The following is a 24,924-nucleotide window of genomic DNA, read 5'->3' as shown; positions in this document are numbered from 1 at the left end:
ATTTTTTATTTTTTACCAAGTACATTATATTATTTGTCTTGTAAAGTAAGATAAAATTATGTATTAATAAAAAATACAATGAAAACTAAAACTAAACTGCTCTATTGTCAGTATTTATGAGAAAAATATTTCTTCTTTCTTTCCTATTACCCTCTGCTGGGGTTTAGGGCTCGAATCAAATCCTTCCATTTAGATCAGCCTTGGGCAGTCTGTTCTAGGTCCTCCCCGGTCATGGCCAAGACGCTCCTGCTCCTCTGAGCGACGCCAAGTTGTCCTGGGACGGCCTCTCTTCCTTTTGCCAGACACTTTCCAGGTCAGTGCTCTCTTGGATAGGTGGGTATCGGGCTTTCTCAATATGAGACTGTGTATTCTCTATTACTGTCTGCTTGGTGCTCCTTCACAGCCCTTTGTAAGTGATCGTCTCAGGCCAAAAGATTTTCAAAATCTGACGCAGTCGTCGTGGCCTAAAGGATAAGACGTCCGGTGCATACGTGTTGAGCGATGCACCGGTGTTCGAATCCCGCCGGCGCCGCGGCGGGTACCAATTTTTCTAATGAAATACGTACTCAACAAATGTTCACGATTTACTTCCACGGTGAAGGAATAACATCGTGTAATAAAAATCAAACCCGCAAAATTATAATTTGCGTAAGTACTGGTGGTAGGACGTCTTGTGAGTCCGCACATGTACCTACTACCGTTGTACCACCATCCTACCTATTTCTGTCGCGAAGCAGTAATGCGTATCGGTTTGAAGGGTGGAGCAGCCGTTGTAAATACATATACTGAGGCCTTAAAACTCATATGTCCAGGCGGGTGGCGGCTTTTACGTCATAGATGTCTATGGGCTCCAGTAACCTCTTAACACCAGGTGGGTTGTGAGCTCGTCCACCCATCTTCGCAATAAAAAAGTACTAAGTTAGAGGCAGTGGTTCTGCCGTGCATCTAGACTATTCGTGATTATCGGATTTCATTCGCCAACAGTTCTACGTTCGAGGCTAGTCAGGGACCTTCGATCTCCTGAGAACGCACGACATTGTGCATCTTATCAATACGATAAAATCTGAAAATATAGCACAATAAAAGCCAGGGCGTTGTAAACTATAAAAAAAAAACTACACAAAAGACGAATTAAAAGCAGTGTCGCCAACAACAAAAACTAAATTCGCGCGTCAGTTAGCAACAAATGGCCGCCACGCCCCTCGCCCGCGTCACAGCCCCCGACGCGACGACGCGACGGCCCGCCAAAAATACTTTATTGTTCATTGCAGCGAACGTAAACGATACATTCGCTAATCTTTTATGAACTAAACCGATTTGTAATAAATAAAAAGGCCTGGCGTGGCTTTAAGTTTGCTCTCCACGCAGCAATCCCATAGGCAAACTGAGTTTCGAACCGGATTTTCTCAGTGGGTTGTGCCCAGCCGTTCCCAGCAAATTACACTTCTAAAACCCACCAAACCAGCAAATGGCATAGTGTGAAAGTCACCGTTTTAAAGTGTACTGACTTTAAAAATGTAATAAAATAGCCAAATTATATTACGCACCATACCTCGACCCTTCATACAATAACAATTAGTAAAGGTTCCGAACAAAAAAAATTACTCATGAAAATACACTGAATTTTTTCTAGTGAAAAATGTAAATAAAACAAAAATAGCAACGGCCAAACCTTAATAGTAAGTAATATTATTATCGGGAACAACAAAAATATATTAATATCTGTAATAACTCAGATTTCGGGGGCGCAAATAATGGCGGACACGCCCCTTGGGGGTGACACGGAGCCCCCGTGCTGCGCATTTTGCTGGAAACTACAAAACATAATTTGATTATTATGAAGCTAACGACTTCACGGACTGAATTAGTCTTACGGTGAACTTTGATTCCTCTCTATATACATATTAATCCATTCACGGTACATGTTATCTGCTCTTGCTAGGGCTAATGTTAGCAACGTCCTCAGGTTACAGCCCCGTGAGCTCACCTACTCGCGAGGTTACACTTGCATAACTTGTCAAGGCTAACAGCTTAGGTAGGAAAAGAAAAGTTAAGTGGTGATAGAAGTCCATAGATAGAAGATCGCTTTTTGACTTCACTGCGACTGTTGGGAGAACTCTTTTAGCTTTTTTTATTGCCGTATACGCAGACAAGCGTATGGCCCACCTGATAGTGAGTGGTTACCGTCGTTCAAAGACTTCAGCAATGCCGGGGGCAGAGCCAAGCCGCTGATTACAGTTAAATAGTCTCCACAAGCCTCGTTTGAAGAAGGACATGTCATAGCGCTTGGGAAACACCGTAGAGGGGAGCTCATTCCAAAGCCGGATGGTGCGTGGCAAAAAAGATCTCTGGAAACGCACTGTGGGTTTCTAGGGCTCTGCTTGAGAGACTTCTAACATCACACGCGTTTCAAAGATGACGAAGCATACAAACTAAAAAAAACATACCTACTCATCAAGACAATAAAACGCGCTAAGCACACGCTTCTAAGCATCTATAAGTCAGTTGGGAAATTTGAAATTTTATCAGGACTAACTATAAGGTAACCTAGTGTGTTGTTGGGTCGAAGCAATCATTGTTTCCATTTCAAAAGACAAGATATTTGTTTAATTATTTCCATTCGCATTAAGATTTTGGCCTCAGGCTGTCCTATATCTCTCATCTACATCTGCTCATTTAGAAATAATATCTATCTATATATATATAAAAATGAATTGCTGTTCGTTAGTCTCGCTAAAACTCGAGAACTGCTGGACTGATTTGGCTAATTTTGGTCTTAAATTATTTGTGAAAGTCCAGAGAGAAGGTTTAAAAGGTAGATAAATATGAAAAAGCTCGGAATTAAATAAAAATAACAAATTTGTTTTCCCTTTGATGTGTCCCCTTGATGTGTCTTTTATTTGTCGATTGAGACACTACGAAGTCTGCCGGGTCAGCTAGTTTAGGAATAAAAATAAGCTCAATATCCTAGTTGAAACTCATGAGTAGCATACCTTCGAATACGGCCACGCTTTTCTCTTAAATGTCAAACGCATTCAGGCTATTTGTAATCGACAGATGTTCCAAATAGTTGGACTAATCTGTGGGCGGAGCGCGGGCCTATCGGAGTGAGAACTATGAAAGAAACACGGGTGGCGTGACATTTTGAAATATTACTCTGCTTGTTTTGCCATTGATACTACAATATAAAAAGGAATATAAATGGGAAATAAAAAGGCATCATGTTGTATGGGTGAACGTAGCATACGATTAGGTATTTGCAGCGAAGTCTGATGTTAATTAATTATGGAGGGTGGAGTTAAGTAACATCTTAGTGTGTTAAAAAGAGTCCGCTAAAAGGTACCCAACTAAGGTGGCGCCAAAGTAGCGTGTGGAAGGATTTAAAAAAAGTTGACCTTCTTTACAAATAATACACTTAAAATGTAAACTTACTATTTATTAAATTACATACCCGACCCAGTAGACCGAATGGTAAACCGTCGACGTCGCCCAAAGCACGTCATTACGGATCCTCCTGATCCATTAACGGTGCTTTTAGGCACCACAAGCACCGGTCACCGTCCTCGTCGAGCCCGTCGCTTGTGACGAAGGGCTCGACGAGCGAACTAACCCATAGACACAGCCCACTGAGTTTCTCGCCGGATCTTCTCAGTGGGTCGCGTTTCCGATCCGGTGGTAGATTCTGCGAAGCACTGCTGTTGCTAGGGTCAGTGTTAGCAACTCTCCGGTTGAGCCCCGCGAGCTCACCTACTAACGTTAGGGCGAAGCTGAAATAGCCTCTCAAGGCTATCAGCATAGGTAGGAAAAAAAAAAAAGCTGTTTATTATACTAGATCATCTATATATTAATACGTGAAGCAAAAACTTTGTACCCCTTTTTACGAAAATTGCGCGGACGGAGAAGTATAAAATTTCCCACACTTATAGAGAATATAGAGAAGGAGTGCAGAATGTTAATATTTTTTTTAATTATGCATAAAAAATCATTAAATTAATAAAGAAAACATTACAGACCTACCATGTATTTGACACAACGCATATACACAGACACATATACTCTGCGTTTATTGTCAAACTTTTGTTAATGTTAAAAGTCTGTGGTCAAACTGAGAATAAATTAATATTTTTGTCTTTAATACTATTTATCTATAGTGTAGTTTTGGCGAATCTGTGATTATATTAAAAATTCTAAGAGTGTTTGACAATAGAACCATAATAATGTTCAAACTTATAATTTCAATTAATTATAGTCGAATTTCGACTACCAGGAGGTCACTACTAGTCTATATATTAATACGTGAAGCAAAAACTTGTATCCCTTTTTACGAAAATTGCGCGGGCGGAGGAGTATTAAATTTTCTACACTTATAGAGAATATAGAGAAGAAGTGCACAATGCTAATATTTTTTTTAAATAATGCATAAAAGATACATTAAATCAATAAAGAAAACATTACACACACTACATACCATGTATTTGACGCACACACGCATGCATACTATTTATTGTCAAAGCTTTATTCTTGACGTCTGTTGTCAAATTGAGAGTAGATGAAATATATTGTTTGTTTTTATTAATTTTTTTTAGAGTGTAGGCTTGGCGAAATTTGTGATTATAGAAGTATAAAATACAATCATAATAGTTTACAAACTTACAATTCCAATTAATTATAGTCGAATTTCGACTACTGCGGGACCTCTAGTATTAATAATTTCGCGATACGCCCCTTCAAAAAATACAATTGTAGTCAATAAATCAAAGAACCGTATCTATTAAACTTCACTTCGGATTTGGTATTCAAGACGAATCCCTTTTCAAATTATTTCTTTGGTCGCGTAAAGAGTTGAATCTTGAGATGGACTATTTTGGGGTGAGCGTAGAGAACGAAGTTGGGTGAATTGTTTTATTTTATTAATTTAGTGTTTATGCAGCTTTAAACGTGCCATTACGGTGGCTTATTAACCATTTAGCGTCTATGTAAGTGCATGAACGTGGGAAAACGAAACAAAATCGGGTTCTCGGCTTCTTCCGAAGACTCCACTGAAAATTTTTAATAAATAACTACCATTTTAGTGTCTATTTCATCAAATTTTCATTCCAATCGATTATCGCCTCATTTCACTTCATATTATTTTTTATTAGGTAAAACATTTGTATGTGTTTAATAATTTAAGTCGTTTATAAACTCGACACTAGCAACAATGGCGTCGCAATAAGAATCCATCCATGACCATCGTACCTATTTCTGCACTAAGACAATTATACGTTCTGGTTACAAAGATTAGACCGGTTACAAAGACCGGAGTTAAGGGGGGTGGATATAAATAGTATTAGGTTCGTAGTGATAGTGCAGACCTCAGAGTTTCCCGCCGGATCTTCTCAGTGTGTCGCGATTCCGACCGAAGAACACCGACTGCACGCACGAAAAAGTGTCACGTTACGTCTGAGGCTGAGCGTGCAAGCGAGAGCGCGGAACAAGCGATAGAGAGGCAAGATCGGCTTAAGCGTTGGTTCGTGACACATTTGTCACTGATCTCCTGTGACGTCAAAGCTTGGAGTTCGAATACCTTCGCTACTGACGTTATAAATTTTTTTTCTTGTATAGATGGATGGACGAGCTCACAGCCCACCTGATGTTAAGTGGTTACTGGAGCCCATAGACATCTACAACGTAAATGCGCCACCCATCTTGAGATATAAGTTCTAAGGTCTCAGTATAGTCACAACGGCTGCCCCACCCTTCAAACCGAAACGCATTACTGCTTCACGGCAGAAATAGGCGGGGCGGTGGTACCTACCCGTGCGGACTCCCAAGAGGTCCTACCACCAGTGAAAAATCATAATCATGTAAAACTATCGTCCGTAAACCAGATTTACAGACAACCAATATATTTTTTTGTTTTTATCAATTACTAGCCGTACTCGCTCGCTTCGCTGCGCATTTAAAATTAACATTATTATTTATTGTCATTATTATTAGGGAGTCCAACACTCATATAGATATTAGCCTATCCATTAATAACATGTAGTTTCTACATGGATATCAAGTTTCAAGTCAATCGGATGCACGGTTCAGTAGTTATAACAGAACATCCGTAAAAAACACTCTAAGATTTATATTTAGTACTAGCTGACCCGGCAAACTTCGTAGTGCCTCAATGGATAAATAAAAGACCTACATTTTTGTATAAAATAAACTTAAAACAAACAAAAGGAATCTGTCCGACGGGGGACACATCAAAGGGAAAACAAAATTGTTATTTTTATTTAATTCCAAGCTTTTTCATATTTATCTACCTTTTAAACCTTCTATGGACAAATAATTCTAGACCAAAATTAGCCAAATCGGTCCAGCCGTTCTCGAGTTTTAGCGAGACTAACGAGCAGCAATTCATTTTTATATATTATTATATAGATAGATTTCTTGTACGAATTCAACTTATTCGTATTAAAAGAAAAACAAATGCAGGAGATTTTGGGATTTTTTTCAAAACACAAATGTTAAATTTAGTTTGACAGGAAACAATTATTATTGATCAACACACTCAGTACGAAATTGAGATAAAAAGATTAGGCAAAATAAAACAAAGCTAATATATCTCTGGTTATTGCTCACGCTGTTTTTTTTTTAAATCTTTTATTAATACAGGAATACGGATACATTTAAATTATATTATTACACACGAATTTTATACAAAAGTTTTATTTTACTTAAATTAACTTACAAAGTACCTACTTATAATTCTCTTATAACTGTTTATAACTAACATATTTTGTGTTTCAGTTAAAACCGATCGATTTGTTTATAGAGGCACTCAGAGCCCTCAACCGAATCTCAATTCATAGCATTCGGAATTGGGTTTCAACTAAAATCATTTGTAATTATCCTTAAATTAGCTGGGTCGGCCATTTTGATTCGGGTATCTTAAGGCCTGTGCATTAGCCAATCTAGCGGACATAGGGTCATAAATAGCGCTGCGACCTCCAGCCATTATCGATTCTTGCCGGTTATGCGATATATTTAAACGGTTTTCGGCGATTTTTGACGCGCTCAGAAACGCCGATGTTTGGGATTGGTGCAGGTTCCCGGGTAAAGGCTGGGTCCGCTCCAAGCGGTATTGCAAGCCGTTTTGTTTCTCCATCTGATGGTGTTGCGTTCTGACCGCGAAACGGTTCACGTGGACCGGTATTGGCACAACGATTTTAGTGCCGTTAGCGTTTTTACCGGAATGGCTTCCGGACGCCAGACCGGCCTTCACTCGTTTCCATTTGGCGCGGCGATTTTGAAACCATATCTTCACCTGGAATATTAAAGGCTTGTTAAATAGACTTTCGCGTCGCGGACATAGAGGCGGCTTTAAATATGGCTCAGATGAATGAACCTGTTACAAGTACTGGTGGTAGGACGTATTGTGAGTCCGCACGGGTAGGTACCACCTCCCTGCCTATTTCTGCCGTGAAGCAGTAATGCGTTTCGGTATAAAGGGTGGGGCAGCCGTTGTAACTATACTGAGACTTTAAAACTCATGTCTCGAGGTGGGTGGCGGCATTTATGATGTAGATGTCTATGGGTTATTAACATCGGGTGGGTCGTGGGCTCGTCCACTCATCAATGAAATTAAAAAAACCCATCTCAGCCTATAGCTGTCCACTGGTGATCATAGGCCTCTGCAATCTATCTCTAGTGCGGCCGGTCCGTTGCTACCTGCATCCAGCCTAACCCGGCGATTTTCGCTAGGTCGTCTGTTCATCTGGTAGGTGGCCGTCCCACATCGCGCTTGCCAATACGTGGTCTTTCTTATTATTATTTTCGACTTTTACAACCAAATTACTAAAACCCCAAGATGTTTTAGTTCCATACTGAAACAAAACTTAAAATAGACGGTAGTTGCGATTAAGCCGTTTATTTGGTTTTGATTGAGACCAATGTGGCTTCCAGACGGGCTATTTCTTAGATCGACAAAGTTAAGCTACCAACCGATTGCGGTTGTCAATTGCACTGTCATAAGCCTCTTTTTTTCCTACCCATGCTGATAGCCTTGAAAGGCTATATCAGCGTTACCCTTAGCGTGTAGGTGAGCTCTCTGGGCTTAAGCTGGGGATGTTGCTAAGACTGGCCCTAGCAAGAACAGTGCTTTGCAGAATCTACCGCCGTATCGGAAACGTGACCCACTGAGAAGATCCGGCGAGAAACTCAGTGGGCTATAGACCCCGTGGAACTTCTCCAACGCAGCCGTAGGTATACCGGCACGGCGATAATTACGACAATTTACATGCAAAACGCTCTGTTAGTCCTCACGCTGGCGGACCACGCCCATTGAGTCCATTATTATTCTGCTTAAGAATTTATCTGTGCTTGTATCACGGTTTACAAAATACGCGTGTCGTAAATTGTATTCGTGAGTCGTTTTCGGGCGTTAACATTTTAATAGCCATACATTCTGCGACATCAGACCGAAATCCGGCATAAACTTAGATTGGGCTATTCAAGATAATCATGGAGGTTAATTATTTCTAAATATAGATGAAGGTTTACGAGCAATAGCACTCGCGTTGTAGAAGGGTTCGCATCTTCCAATCGGAGCCACTGAAATTGTCTCCTTAACGTCAGTTTCATAGGAGCTATATTATTTTTTTAAATCGAATCCCTTAAGTGCATTTTCGAACCAACGATTCGTAGAACTATTCTGCCTATCACGGGGAACCGGAGACCACGATTGGCCTCCAGTTTTAAATTCAAATTTATCTCAAGCTTGAATGATTTTTTTTTATTGCTTAGATGGGTGGACGAGCTCACGGGATCACCTGGTGTTGAGTGGTTACCGGAGCCCATAGACATCTACAACGTAAACGCCGCCACCCACCTTGAGACATGAATTCTAAAGTCTCACTTGTAACTACGGCAGCCCTGCCTTTCAAACCGAAACTCATTACTGCTTCACGGCAGAAATAGGCAAGATGGTGGCACCCACCCGCGCGGACTCACAAGAGTTCCTACCACCAGTAAGTCATTGCAGATTCCTGTTGAGTGACCTTGGTGAGTGATTGATCAACGGTAAGTCTGCAAACGGACCTGCACTTCGCTGAGTTTTAGGGCCGCAGCAATCTGCGACCTCTCCGTGAGGCTGAGGTATTTCTTAGCGTGGAACTCCCTCTCCAGTTCTAGAAGCTGTTCGGAAGTGAAAGCCGTTCTTCTTCTCCGCGCCTTGTTCTCTCGTGGGGTGTCCGTGCTCGAGTCCTCTTGGTCTGGTTCCGAGTCGTTGCCTAGAAGAAAGGAAATATATTAGATTACTGGTGGTAGGACCTCTTGTGAGTCCGCATGGGTAGGTACCACCATCCTGGCTATTTCTGTCGAGAAGCAGTAATGCGTTTCGATTTGTAGGGTGAAGCAGACATTGTACTGTAAGCTTAGAACTCGTGTCTCGAGGTGGCCGCAGTAATAAATGAAGATCAAGTGGGTTCGTTCATCCGTGAAATATTTCACAAAAAGGGTATCTTGTTCTGATACAAATTTTACCTAATTCAGCTGGTGACTTAATATTTTCATCGGTCCTCGTGTGACCTGGTCATAATTAAAATTAATCTTACGATTAAATCTCGCATTTATTATTATTTTATAATATTTCCGAAATTTCGAAGCCGTTGTAACTATACTGGGATCTTAGAACTCATCTCAAGGTGGGTGGCGGCATTTACGTCGTAGATGTCTATGAGCTACGGTAACCACTTAACATCAGATAGGCCGTGAGTTCGTCCACCCATCTAAGCAATAAAAAAAGGAAAAAGGATTTATATTACATAGTATTTCCTATTAGATGTTTCCACGATAATGCCTTTGTTAAATTCAATTTAGATATTATGTCAAAACAAGAATTACGCATATATTTGGTGAAGCAGTTTATATCTATAGATTTTATTATGATAAAAATCGTCTCAATTCGCTTGGACCAATCCTCAAGTGGGATAGGTTCAATTAGATATAGTCTTGAACTATAATTAATTGTATTTACTTCTGTTTCCACGAGTCGTAGTCGTAACTAAATCTACTATTACAGGTTAGTTTGATATTTTTATCCGTCAATATTATAATATTTCCGACATTTTGAATCCTTTAGAGTTTTACAGTAATTAAATAAATAAGTAATTAGTATTATATTATTATTTATTACGTAGTTTTGTTAATGAGTTAACAGAGCCCATAGATATTATAATGTGAATTCTACCGTCGATCTTTAGACTTGAGATCGAAAATTTGTATTTAGTTTTAGTCTGTGGCGGTTAGCTATCATACAACGCAAGATGTTTGACAGATGCCTGAATCTCGCTTACGACATTTTCAAGATTAGCTTGCATATCGATGCTTGAAAGGCAAACGTGACTAAGCGACAATAGCTGCTTTATACATAAATGATAGGCAATAACCATATTCGATGGGCAAAAAATATATATTTCTAGGTCTATTAAAATCATTTCAATCCTACAGCTAGATTCGTTAAAATATAATTATTTTCAGGTATTTCAACTTTAAATTAGTCTACTGTAAAGTTCACGCATTGTCGCTTAGTCACGATTGCCTTTCGAGCGTCGATATAGGTACATATACAAGTTCCGAACAACAACATTCGGACCGTCGGTCGACCGAGCAATATCACCTGTTCGGTGGAAGGTCTTTCCTTTCGTCGTCTATTCCCACAATCTCAAGCTATCCAAAGGGAACACTTCCGGTCACCGTCCTCTTCCAACTTCTCGTCGTAATTGAAGAGTTACGAGCGAACTAACCCACAAACACAGTCCACTGAGTTTCTCGCCGGATCTTCTCAGTGGGTCGCGTTTCTGATCCGGTGGTAGATTCTGCGAAGCACGGCTCTTGCTAGGGCCAGTGTTAGCAAATTCTCTCAGGTTGAGCCCGTGAGCTCACCCACCCGTCCGGGCGTAGCTGAAATAGCCCCTTACGCTACCAGCTAAGGAGGGGAAAAAAAGGCAACACGTTTTGTCACTTACTTGACAAAACTACTGGTCAAATTGAGGGATGTCGAAACTACATAATTTTGCGGTCTAAGTAATCAAATTTACTACAAAAGTTAGAGGTTTGCAGAAAAATATATTTTTCCAGACAAAAACATTTACAAAAAAATTATCTATACATATAAAAATGAATTGCTGTTCGTTAGTCTCGCTAAAATTCGAGAACGGCTGGACCAATTCGGCTAATTTTGGTCTTGAATTATTTGTAGGAGTCCAGAATAGGTTTAAAAGGTAGATAAATAAGAAAATGCACGGAATTAAATAAAAATAGCTATTTTTTCCTTTGATGTATTCCCCGTCGGACGGATTCCTTTTGTTTGTTTTAAGTTTATTTTATACAAAAGTTTGGCTCTTTTATTTATCTATTGAGACACTACAAAGTCTGCCGGGTCAGCTAGTACTTAGTAAAAGACAGCTTCACTTTTAAATGATGTCATGGGAATGGAATGTTACAAGAATAAAGATAAATTATGCCAAATATTGATTATATGTTTTGACAAAGAATTCTATTATCCAAACCATTTTCTGCTTCAAACATGCGTCGCGGGTCGCATGGAAACAAGCCAAGGGCCGTTGTCTGGACATCTCTGATGTAGCAGAAGAGATGGACAACTGAATGTATTTTAAGGATATATTTTTTATTGCTTAGATAGGTGGATGAGCTCACAGCCCACTTGGTGTTAAGTGGTTACTGAAGCCCATAGACATCTACGACGTAAATGCGCCACCCACCTTGAGATATAAGTTCTAAGGTCTCAAGTATAGTTACAACGGCTGCCACCCTTCAAACCGAAACGCATTACTGCTTTACGGCAGAAATAGGCGGGGTGGTGGTACCTACCCGTGCGGACTCATAAGTGGTCCTACCACCAGTAATTACGCAAATTATAATTTTGTGGGTTTGATTTTTATTACACGATGATATTCCTTCACCGTGGAAGTTAATCGTGAACATTTGTTAAGTACGTATTTCATTAGGAAAATTGGTACCCGCCTGCGGGATTCGAACACCGGTGCATCGCTTCAACACGAATGCACTGGACGTCTTATCTTTTAGGCCACGACGACTTCAACGACAATATCTTCAGGTAAATGTTTTTGGGGTATCATTGGCTAAGTGAACCTTTGCAGCGAAATCTAGCAGATATTCCGTTAACACAATCAGAATAAGGAATACACGCCATTTGATAATTTCCAAAAACCAAACCCTGAGCAGTCGGATGGATAGTGTAACGCTATAGCCGCGGGTCAAATGGCCGATAAAAAGAGATGGCCGCCGCATCAGCGCCACGCCTTCGTTCTGTTCGCTAATTTAATGATTCGACGCTTTTTTTTTAGGCCATCCGTAAAAGCTTAGGGGAAAGAACTTTTATGATTTCTACGGGAAAGTTTTGCTGGTCGTTTTTTTTTTTTGAGATTTAATGTAATCTTTGTTCGGCGTTCGGGATGGGTTTTTTTTCCTACCTATGCTGATAGCCTTGAGAGGCTATATGAGTCGTCTATTATCAAAGGTGGCAATCTGTGCATTTGGACAAAAAAAAATTATTGTTATGTCAATACAGATTGATTTGAATATACAGTCAAACCTGGATAAGCGAGAGTTCAAGGGAGCACTATCTCATTCTCGCTTATAGAGGTTTCTCACTAACCCGAGTTTCTCACTAATGCACCCTCTGAATTTCATTTCGCGATTTTCCGGATTCAAACGCATTCACTATTTTAAGTTTATCACTTAATGGTTTTGACATGATGCAGAACAGAACTTTCCTTCGCAATTAATTAACGATAAACTGAGTAAGTCCGACAAACAGGACGGTACACAGGCACACGTGTCCATTCGAAAAGAATGCGATAAAATAATAACGTTATTTAGTTCCATTAAATAGAATAGTTTCAATATTGACGAGAAAACAATACAAAAACAATGGTAGGAAGTTCCACGAAAGTTAAGAATGAGTCATAAAATAGCAGATGTTAAATTTGTAATTTGTTTTGTCATTTGTTCCTCCTAAATAATATAAATAAATAAAGTTCTACTGTCGCTTATAGAGGTATAGATACGTAGCAGTCTCACTTACGGAGGTCCCTGAGGGAAAAACAACTCTCGCTTACAGAGGTTTCTGTTTCTCGCTAATAGAGGTTTTGGGAGCTTAAAATGACGGGTCCTGGCTATTACTCTCACTTATAGAGTTTTCTCACTTATCCAGTTCTCACTTACCCAGGTTTGACTGTAATCGTCACCTTCAAAGAATACGGTTCAAAACCTGCATTAAATAAAGGTTAATAGTTAACCTGTTATTTATCTAAGATGTCGTTCCGAAGAGTTTTGTGACTGCCAATGGAATACAAAGTCAATAATTCGTTTTTCTGATTTACCAATCATTGTCCAAAAGTCAGATTGCCGGCTTTGATAATAGTCGACTCATATCAGCTTCGCCCTAACGTGTAGGTGAGCTCACGGGGCTCAAACCTGACGACGTTGCTAACACGAACCCTAGCAAGAGCAGCGCTTCGCAGAATCTACCACCGGATCGGAAACGCGGCCCACTGAGAAGATCCGGCGAGAAACTCAGTGGGCTGTGTCTGTGGGTTAAAAGGGGATGGTGATATTGAGTTTTGTTATTTTATCCACGTCCAGTTCACAGACATATGAGCCTGTGGTCCAAAGTTAAGGGATTAGCTTAAGAAATTACGTGCTCAATTCACTGAAATAGTTAATGAACATTTTTATCTTTTTTAAAAGCTTTTATTAGTAGCATACCAATAAAAGGATGTTTGTTTTTATTTACCGACCTCAAGACGTCTCATTAACTTGACAATTTTCGCACACACGCCCAAAGATTTAAGCAAATACAACAATTTTATAACTTAGCTCTAACTTTATTTATTTATTTTTTATTGCTTAGGTGTGTGGACGAACTCACAGCCCACCTGATGTTAAGTGCTTGCCGGAGCCCACAGACATCTACAACGTAAATATCGTAACCCACCCTGAGATATAAGTTCTAAGGTCTCAGTATAGTTACTGCGGCTGCCCCGCCCTTCAACATGAAACGGATTACTGCTTGACGGCAGAAATAGGCAGGGCGGTGGTACCTACCCGGTCGGACCCACAATACGTCCTACCACCACCTACTACCAACTTTAAGACTTTACGTTATAAATCGTTTATCAAATAACTCAGTTTTAGAGAGTGATAAGTCAGTCGATAAGAGAATACTTGAATATTTATCATTTTAACTCTATTCCGTAATTTTCTGATAAGGAGATATAATTCCGGGTGTACCCCTACCTTTTGGAGCTGAGGTTCCGCTAAAGTCGATATTAATATTTTCTGGTTTCTTGATGATAACAATTTGGGTTTACCAATGATTTTTTTTAAGGCCGGATATGATTCAATGCGTAATAATGTAATGTACATTTTTATTCTCTAACAATAAGTTCTTGTTTTGATTGATTTTGAATGAGACTCAAGTGTCAACCTAAGCAATGCGTTTTAACAAGTTTTAGTGAAGTCCATCTAAAATCATCTTCTTAGCAGGAATTATTTTTTTAAATTAACTCTGCCAATGCCGGTCGCAAGATCGGATGAGAAAAGAGGAGGGTTTTTTTTTTTTTTTATAACAACGAGAGGCAAACGAGCAAGACGGGTCACCTGATGGTAAGTGATTCACCGCCGCCCACGGTCACCAGCGTTTACGCCAGTGCGTTGCCTACCCTTCAGGTAAGAATATGCTCTTTTCTTGAATAACCCAATGTCGCAGTTGTTGGGGAAGACCGCTGATGGCAACGAATTCCAGAGATTTACTGTGCATGGCAGAAAACTGTTTTTAAAACGCATTGTAGTGGAACGCCAACCATCCAGATGGTGCGGATGATAGGGTTGTGTTGAAGCTCGACCTTTCTACCGCCAATGCCGAAAATCTGGCGGTGGTTAATTAGCCGGACCCAAATAAGGCTTCCGCGGCCTCAAAGGACTAAATCTCTTCCAAAAGCACCGCCATGGAAGGACTCGGGTAATACACCAAGTGAATTTTCCCAAGAAAGCTTCATAAGTTCACGACCCTTAACAATGAGGATTATCGAAGCCAAGATGAGGAGTGTGAATTAAACGTATTAAAACAAAGACAGTAATAAAACGAACCAATAAAACCCATTAACAATACATTACAACTCAAATAGAGACATTTACATGTGCAATCGTGCATTTCTAAGAATATCGGCTCCCATAAAACGACCCCTTTCAGTAAATAAATACATTTATTCCTTATGGCCGAGTCGACAACGATTGACAGTTAGCGAGAGCGCCAAATGAATTGTAAAGACATTACAGATTTAATACAACACGCAAAAATGTGTCTACCTTCGATTATGACTACGACATTAAAGTCGAAATTCCTATGACCGAGACGCAAAATCAAGATGGCGTCGTCGCAAAGCCGAGTTCCCGCCGCGGAGCCGCGTTCTGAATTTGTAAAATTTCGAATTCGGAACGCATTCGGGCCGGCGGCGGCGAGTTAAATCGCCCGTGAACTTTAAAATGCAGTTTCATTAGAAAACGATATTAAAATTTATCGGTCGATATCGGTAAACGGACATCACTATATTTGAGTCACGTTCCGGTTGTTGTTGGCGGGAAACTCTGGAGCTGTGGCGCGTTCGTGTAATGTGTCTGGAGAGCACATTTGTGAGTGACGTTTTTTTTTTAAGTAATACTTCTTTAGGCGCGTTATGAAAAATTGATGAGAAATCTTACGATGCGCGCGCACCGTGACACAAAATTAACAGAAATGAAGTTGCCACAAGTGCTCCAATACAATTGAGGTTACCTATCCGTATGTATTATTTAGTAATATAAATGACAAAATTATTATTTAATATAATTCATACTAAATATTATTAAATTATTAACGTTAAATATTTATTATGAATTATTTAATATAAAAAAAAAGAAATAAATTTAATAAAAATTAAGTATAACTTCTTACGCGCGTACATAAGTACAAGCACCCTTTTTTTCCGATTTTTTTTATTTCAGCTATTGCATGTAACCGATTGAGTGAAAACCGTTACAGCATTGTATGATTATTGGTGGTAGGAGGCGTATTGTGAGCTCGTACCGGTAGATTTACTGGTGGTAGGATCTCTTGTGAGTCCGCTCGGGTAGGTACCACCGCCCTGCCTATTTCTGCCGTGATGCAGCGTTTCGGTTTGAAAGGCGGGGCAGCCGTTGTAACTATACTGAGACCCTAGAACTCCTATCTCAAGGTGGGTGGCGGCATTTAAGTTGTGGATATCTATAAGCTAACATCAGGTGGGCTGGAGCTCATCCACCCATCTATGCAATTAAAAAAAAAAAAAGATCCACCACCCTTCTGTCGTGGGTGCCGGCTTGAAGAGTTCTACAGTAGTGACGGCATCCACACTGACTACCTGCATAATGACCGTCTGAATACATTTAAGCACTTAAGTTTTTTTTATCGGTTCATCTCTGCACTGTTTCTTTTTGGATCATTCACTAAACAACATTCACACGAAATTCTATTAGAAATAAGTAATTTATATTTTCCATTTTTGCTGCGGTAATCACTCAAAAACAAGTTTATTAGTTATTATCAAATATATTAGCTATTATATTAGGTTAGTGTTAATCCTTACTAATATTATAAACGCGAAAGTTTGTAGGAATTTATGGATGTATGTTTGTCACTCTTTCACGCAAAAACTACAGGATGGATTACGATGAAACTTTATAATAATATAGCTGACACATCTGAATAACATTTAAGCTATAATTTATAAAGATATAGTATGAATTACCCAAAATATAACGATAAGTGTCAAGTAAGTAGGAAAAAAATCCGCCATCTTATTTTCTTAATCTACACATATAAATAAAATTGGAGTGTCCGTTTGTAATGTTGAAATAACCGCTATGGGCTTCGGTAACCACTTCACACCAGGTGGGCTGTGAGCTCGTCCACCCATCTATGCAATTAAAAAAATATTCTAAAATATAAACCCTTTAGAGAGGTGATGAGATCACTTTGTTTGGTGAGACAGTTGCTTCTCAAGTACTAAGGATTACTATTAAATATCTTATTAGGTGGTTACATATCTTGATAATGTCATTGGTTTTCTTCAGATTTTACTTAAATCTATTTCTATCTTAAAAATGGGTTATACTGGTTGTTAGAAGACCGCTTCCGAAAACGAACACAGACGATAGTACTAATGACACCTTTGATGATGGGACGGAAAAAAGATTGATCCTGATTTTTAAAAATCATATTTTTAATTAATTAAAATTATTTACGCTCCATCATGTCAGTACCTACTGCTAAATGAAACGATAGTTTCATAAAAAATACATTACTAAAATAAAAAACCAGCAAATAAAAAAAAGTTTTCCGTCTCATCATCAAATGTGTCATTAGTACTATCGTCAGTCTCCGTTTTCGGAAGAGGTCTCCTAACACCCAGTATAGGTGTTTCGCTGCGTGTTAGACATTTCAACCCGGTCATCGTAAATTAACCCACAGACACAGCCCATTGAGTTTTTCGCCGGATCTTCTCAGCGAGTCGCGTTTCCGATCCGCTATCAGATTAAGTAGGAAAAAAATAATCAGATTTTGAAACTCTTTTGGCCTGAGACGATCACTAACAAAGGGCTGTGGAGGATCACCAAGCAGACACTAATGGAGAAGGAGATCCTTACGCGGAAGTGGTATTGGATTGGTCGCATATTGAGAAAGCCCGAAACCCACCTATCCAAGAGAGCACTGACCTGGAAAGTGTCTGGCAAAAGGTAGAGAGGCTAATAGTTAACTCAATTTTGTATGCAGTTGGAACAGCGCCCCTAGCGGCAAACGTAGGCAGATGATCACATTCCATACAAATATGAGCTAACTTTAACCCCACAGACACAGCCCACTGAGTTTCTCGTTGGATCTTCTCAGCGAGTCGCGTTTCCGATCCGGTGGTGGATTCTGCGAAGCACGGCTCTTGCTAGAGTTAGTGTTAGCATCACTCTGGTTTTAGCCCCGTAACCTCACCTACTAGTTAAGGTTACGCTGAAATAGCCTCTCAAGTCTATCAGATTAGGTAGGGAGAAAAGAAAAAAAAAAGGTCATCGTTCTCGTCGAACCCGTCGCTTGCCACGTAGGCCTTGACGAGTAAGTTAACCCACAGACACAGCCCACTGAATTTCTCACCGGATCTTTTCAGTGGGTCGCGTTTCCGACCCGGTGGTAGATCCTACGAAGCACTGCCCTTGCTAGGGTTCGCGTTAGCAACGTCGTCCGGTTTGAGCCCCGTGAGCTCACCTACTAGTTAAGGTTACGCTGAAATAGCCTCTCAAGTCTATCAGCAAAGGTAGGAAAAAAAGACATATCAAAAGTCCTTAGTTTGCGACACATCTCGTACCATATAAGTGACGCCTCTCGATTGAACAAAACGGCAGATGTCAATAGTTCGAAAATCTGTCATTTCACGGCTCCGACAATTACACGGTACAGATGCGAATCGCGTACAGAATTTTGCGACGGGATCTCACCAGGCCTGCACACGATAAACGACCATATGACAAGAGCGGAAAAGCCAGTATTGTTCATCAACATTGTCAAGTAAAATTCTAGGATTCTGAACTCTATTCCTATAGGCGATAGTTTAGTGACGTTTGTTTTTCGTTGCATCCTAGTTGAATGTAGTGGCGTGTAATTTGTCAAGGAGGCGTGACTGATCTTGACGATTTCTGTATTATTTTTTTCTTCAAACGGTTTCGCAGTTATTGTACTATTTAATATTGGTAATACAGATTTGTGAATACGGATTTTTTCATTTGGGCCTAGACGAGTTTATGTTTCTGGCGTATTTGGTTTGACATCGTTGGAACGCTCCTTCGAAAAAGCGGCGCGACACGATAAGCTTTACTGCGTCTAATTACATATCTGACTTACACGACGGAGTAATGCAAACCGGCCCTAAACACGTCTTATCAGATCCTCCCGATCCATTTTTAGTGCTTTTGGCTTTCCAAGCATCGATCACCTTTCGCGTCGAATACGACAAAGAGTTCGACGCGCAATCCAGCCCATAGACACAAACTTCTGAGTTTCTCACTGGATCTTCGCAGTGGGTCGCGATTGCGATCCGGTGGTGGATTCTGCTAAGCACTGCTCTTACTAGCGACAGTTTAAAATTCTCCCAAGTGGCCGTGAGCTCACCCATTAGATCGTAGCTGGAATAAAACCTTTGGATAACCGCAATTAGGTATGGAAAAAAGTGTATTTTTTTTAATTGCTTAGATGGGTGGACGATCTTACAGCCCACCTCATGTTAAGTGGGTTTTTTTTTTTTTAATGTTTTGCTCTTCCAAGCAGGCAATGGACTGAGTCCTTACAGCCTCGTCTTTCGTAAAATTAGTCTTAAGTTTTTAAGTAACAATGTATTGTCTTCCGTTATTTCATTTTCTACATTTTCATTTTTCATAATCCGGGAGTGTTTTCAGTCCATAATATTCTTAGTTGGTACGTCAAGTCCTGTAATCTTTTCCTTGAAAATATACTGACATATGTCAAATTGTTTTTTTTTTTTTTATAATTCAGATACCAATATAGATTATAATTCTATTCCAGTATTTACAAAAAATTTACAAATATACTGGTATGTAGACTCATTCCTCAATAGATCTTGTATGCAGCGTTTTTTTTATTTTATTGCTTAGATGAGTGGACGAGCTCACAGCCCACCTGATGTTAAGTGGTTACTGGGGCCCATAGACATCCACAGCGCAAATGCCGCCACCCACCTTGAGATATGAGTCCTAAGGTCTCAGTATAGTTACAACGGCTGCCCCACCCTTCAAACCGAAACGCATTACTGCTTCACGGCAGAAAATTAAATAAGCAGGGTGGGGGTACCAACCCGTGCGGACTCTCAAGGAGTCCTACCACCAGTAATTGCGCAACTTATAATATTGCGGGTTTAATTTTTATTACACGATGTTATTCCTTCACCGTGGAAGGCAATCGTGAACATTTGTTAAGTACGTGTATTTCATTAGAAAAATTGGTACCCGCCTGCGGGATTCGAACACCGGTGCATCGCTACATACGAATGCACCGAACGTCTTATCTTTTAGGCCACGACGACTTCAAAAATTAATACTTAGCGGTGCTTATTATCGGACGCCAAACTACAACTATTAGTACAACTAGTAGTAATTATTAGTAGAATAACACTCAAAAGCCACTGCTGACTCGCATTCCTTAATCGCCTTTACGACACCCTCGGGAAGATGGGACTGCTATTCTAGACAGTGCAGTTTTTTTTTATTATCAAAAGATTCCTTTGCATGATGTGTTAAATAATCAGTGTTGCCATAAGTAGGTAGGTTTTAGCGGTAGGCAGCGGCTCGGTTCTGCCCCTGGCATTGCTGATGTCCATGGGCGACGGTAACTCACCAGGTGGGCCGTATGTTCGTCTGCCTACATAGGCAATAAAAAAAAAGTTGTTTTTGTTGTAATATAGCAACGTAATTACAATGATTTTAAGTTTTCAATGTAAGTTGGTAGGAAGATGCTGAGTTGAAAATAGATTGTCCATATTTCTATGAGAGAGTGTAGGTACAATAATAAAGTAAACAAGAAAAATGTCTATTTGTTTTTTTAAAATATGCAACATTTATTACTGCAGCGTCCGTTACTTAGTGCCTTTAGTTAATACGCTTTTATTAGCTTCAGACGGATGTATGTTAGTATGTAACGGAATCTTTGAACGTGATTTTGATCCCCTTCAAAACGTCGGATTAACTCGAAATTTGGCATACTTATTAAGGACCGATGACAAATCAATATTTAAAAAAAAAATTAAAAAAAGAAGAAATTGTAATTCAACTAACAAATGATAATTAAATAATAGTTTAAAAAACTAACAAAATACATGCATGGTATCAGTAGTTATAAATATTTTATGAACAGATATGAGTAGAAGGGTTATTTTGATAATATCCTGAAAAGCACCCCACGATTTTTACAATAAAATCATTTTTTCTTACACTATTTTTAATTCAAATTTATTAAAATTTATTTTCTATTTTTTAATATAGAATATATTTTAGGATTTTCTATAAAAGCGTATTTTGTTATTATTTTTTTACACTATTATTTATATAAAAAATCATTTTAAAATTACGAAGATCGTTCAGAACAGCTTGAATTGACCTTTTAAACGTAGTGGCCAATAAAACATTATTTGTGGGAAAAATCCCCACTGCCTAAGTTATAGAATTAAGGACCTTGTTTTCATTACCTATTCGCTGGTAGCCTAAGGGGCTATTCCAACTAAGTCCGGACGGGTAGGTGAGCTCACGGGCACAACCTGAGAGAATTTGCTAATACTAGCCCTAGCAAGAGCAGTGCTTCGCAAAATGTACCACCGGATCGGAATCGCGACCCACTGCGAAGATTTTTAGGACCTCTTATAAGTCCGCGCTGGTGGGTACCACCACCCCGCCTATTTCTGCCGTGAAGCAGTAATGCGTTTCGGTTTGAAGGGTGGGGCAGTCGTTGTAACTATACTTGAGACCTTAGAACTTATATCTTTTTTTTTTTTTTTTTTTTTTATTGCCCTTGTAGGCAGACGAGCATACGGCCCACCTGATGGTGAGTGGTTACCGTCGCCCATGGACTTCAGCAATGCCAGGGGCAGAGCCAAGCCGCTGCCTACCGTTTAATACTCTCCACAAGCCTCGTTTGAAGAAGGACATGTCATAGCGCTCGGGAAACACCGTGGAGGGGAGCTCATTCCATAGCCGGATGGTACGTGGCAAAAAAGACCTCTGGAAACGCACTGTGGATGACCGCAGCGGCTCCAGGTAGTATGGATGAACTCTACTCCGGTGGCGGGCGGTGCGATGGTAAAAACGAGATGCCGGTATCATCTCGAACAATTCCTCAGAGCACTCCCCATGGAACATACGGTACAAAATGCAGAGGGAACCGAAGTCCCTCCGCAGACCCAGAGGCTCCAAACGATCCGTGAGAATGGGATTATCGACAATCCGAACGGCCCTCCTCTGTATGGAGTCAAATGGAAGAAGCTGGTATTTGGGAGCCCCGGCCCAGAGATGGGAGCAGTACTCCACGCGAGGCCGGACTTGTGCTTTATAAAGCAAAAGCCTTTGTCCAGGCGTGAAGTACCGCTTCGCTCTGTTGAGGACTCCCAGCATTTTGGACGCCAACTTGGCTTTGCCTTCCAGATGATTCCGAAACTGGACATCGCTCGAAATCTCGACCCCAAGTATCCCAATACTCTCGGAAGGTTGCAGGGATACTCCTTGGAATTGCGGTGCCATGACAAAGGGGTCCTTCTTCGCAGTGAACGCGCAAACTTGTGTCTTTATCGGGTTGAATTGAACCAAGTTCAATTCACCCCATTCGGAGACTCGCCCCAGAGAGTTCTCCACTTCAGACACAAGTTTGTGTGTGTGATCTAAATGTGTGTGGCGCAATTTACGTTGTGGATGTCTATGGACTCCAGTAACCACTTGACACCAGGTGGGCTGTGAGCTCGTCCACACATCTAAGCAATCAAAAAATAAAAAATTACCCGCCTCAGTAAATAATTACGTAGATAGAAAGTGAAAATATTTTTGAATAATAGAATGTTAAAGAGTTATTTAAGGTACCAAAATCACGCTTTTTAACCGACTTCAAAAGAGACTCTCATACATTAGACAGATACAGAGAAGACTCTCATACATTACTTTAGCGAAACTTTAACCGTTTCCGCAGCTCACGCAGTGGAAGCTCTCAGGAGGAGGAAAGGAATTAAAATCCCGGTTTTGAAACATTCTTTATTGGTGCTCCGCCTGTATTGGTCTTAGCGTCATGTTATATAGCCTATAAGCCTTCCTCGATAAATGGGCTATCTAACACTGAAAGAATTTTTCAAATCGGACCAGTAGTTCCTGAGATTAGCGCGTTCAAACAAACAAACTCTTCAGCTTTATAATATTAGTATAGATAAAACTAGTCAAATTTATCGGCTTTGACCGCGGATCTTTGAATTGTCTTGGATTTCTTTTTTTTTGCTTCGATGTTGCTAAGTTCTAAGGTCTCAAGTATAGTTACAGCGGCTGCCCCACCCTTCAAACCGAAACGCATTACTGCTTCACGGCAGAAATAGGCAGGGTGGCGGTACCTACCCGCGCGGACTCACAAGAGGTCCTAACACCAGTAATTACGCAAATTATAATTTTGCGGGTTTGATTTTTTATTACACGATGTTATTCCTTCACCGTGGAAGTCACAGTGATCATGCGTCATAGCGATTGTCATAACATAGCAAGGCTGGATGTCACTTGTTTTTGATAAATTAAACATTATTTTACCTATACGTTCGAAAGAAAACGGTATACATTAGGAGATTTGCTTCTTCGTTATTAATAAATTACACGAGAAATGCTTATTAACAATAACATTTTTAAAAGGAATGTAAAAAATTACTGACCTGCCGCATTATCTTCTCCACCGTCACTTTCCTCGCTTCCGACGCTGACAGGGCTGTCTCTCTTCTCTCTGCCCTCCTCTGGGCTTGGCCCGGGGCCTGACCCAATAATCCTGGACAGCCAGGGCTCGTGGTAGCCAAGCAGGAACGGGAAACTAACGCCATTATTCAAAAACGGCGCGTAATATCGCATCTGATTCAATCCCTCCAATCTATCAGCGTCGTCATCTTCCGAATTCCTAGAATTCTCCGAAATGTTATTCTCGATGTCGATTTCCGGCGACTTCCGGTCAGTGCCGATTATAGATTCAATCGAGAAAGGCTTCGGCTGCTTCTTCGTTTGGGTTTCGATTTGCGATTCCATTACTATGTACACGAAATTGGCTTCTAAACTAAATACACATTAGATTCGAAACATATTTGTTAGCACTGCACACGCTGTTTTACAATACTGTTGTCACATAAAATATTTCATTTTAGTTTCTTAATTATTAATAACACAACGGCTGTCCATGTATTTATTGTTTGGTTTTGTTCAAACAGTAACACGCGTCGTTCCGTCACGACGCGCGCGCCACACTGCTGAAGTACTACATTTTCGAGCAAGTCTTCCCGCCACGCCCACATACGGGGTGTTGTCCGAACTTAATTTTATTAACGGAAAACCGTTAAGCAAATACGAACCTTATCTTTAAAGCAACAGTAATACTGTAATTATTCAATGATACGTTTAATAAAAGCTAGTTTATTTAAATCTGTAGTCAAAATTTAAGAGCCAAGTTCGAAGCTTAAGGCTCACATTCGCAGCTCACGTCGAAGCCAGCCTCTCTTATGGAATTTCAATTTTATTACCGTACATTAACGTCGTATTTCGTTTACGCGCTATCGGTAATGAAGCCTTTGATTGCCAAGCCTTCTCGAATTGAGTGCTGTGAACGAAAAAGACGAACATTCGGAGTTAGCGTGTGTAAAGGAGAGATGAGCGAAGATTTTCGTGAGGGCAGTATACATTGGTAATTGGTGGTGATCTAAACGTTTTTGGTGCTGTCAGCATTTTGTACGGATTCATCGCGTTCCGTGCCCTGTTTGCTTCGAACGAGTCTTCAGACAGATCGACTGGCTATTTTTATTTATTACTAATGCTCTCATCGATTTGTTATTTCTATAGTACATTCAGCGAAGCACTGTTCTTACTAGTGCAGATATAAATAAATGGGAACAAATCGAGTATAAACGTTCGGCCCTATATTAGGATTCCCTATATGGACACCAGAGACTGACATACTTATATACGTTTGCTTATATATAGGTAATAAAGCACCCAGAGAAAGAGCAAGCTAATCTGTTGATCACACGAATGTATGCCTGATGCGGATATCCATTCCACGAT

The 24,924-nt window shown here is 40.1% G+C and overlaps 1 protein-coding gene across 1 annotated transcript; it reads right to left on the bottom strand.

The window, feature by feature from the left end:
* Window positions 1–6,593: 6,593 nt before the first annotated feature.
* Window positions 6,594–24,132, bottom strand: LOC105841466 (homeobox protein GBX-2). Its single transcript, XM_038017459.2, has 3 exons — window positions 23,538–24,132; window positions 9,073–9,263; window positions 6,594–7,300 (listed from the first exon to the last, which is right to left on the bottom strand). Exons 1-3 carry the CDS (start codon window positions 23,896–23,898, stop codon window positions 6,893–6,895), a joined length of 960 nt encoding a protein of 319 aa, XP_037873387.1. The 5' UTR covers window positions 23,899–24,132; the 3' UTR covers window positions 6,594–6,892.
* Between the last annotated feature and the right edge of the window lie 792 nt (window positions 24,133–24,924).

This window comes from Bombyx mori, chromosome 2, assembly GCF_030269925.1.
Source record: "Bombyx mori chromosome 2, ASM3026992v2".
Lineage (NCBI taxonomy): Eukaryota > Metazoa > Arthropoda > Insecta > Lepidoptera > Bombycidae > Bombyx > Bombyx mori.
Note: the sequence above shows the minus strand (reverse complement) of the source record. Positions and strands in the feature narration are given on the sequence as shown.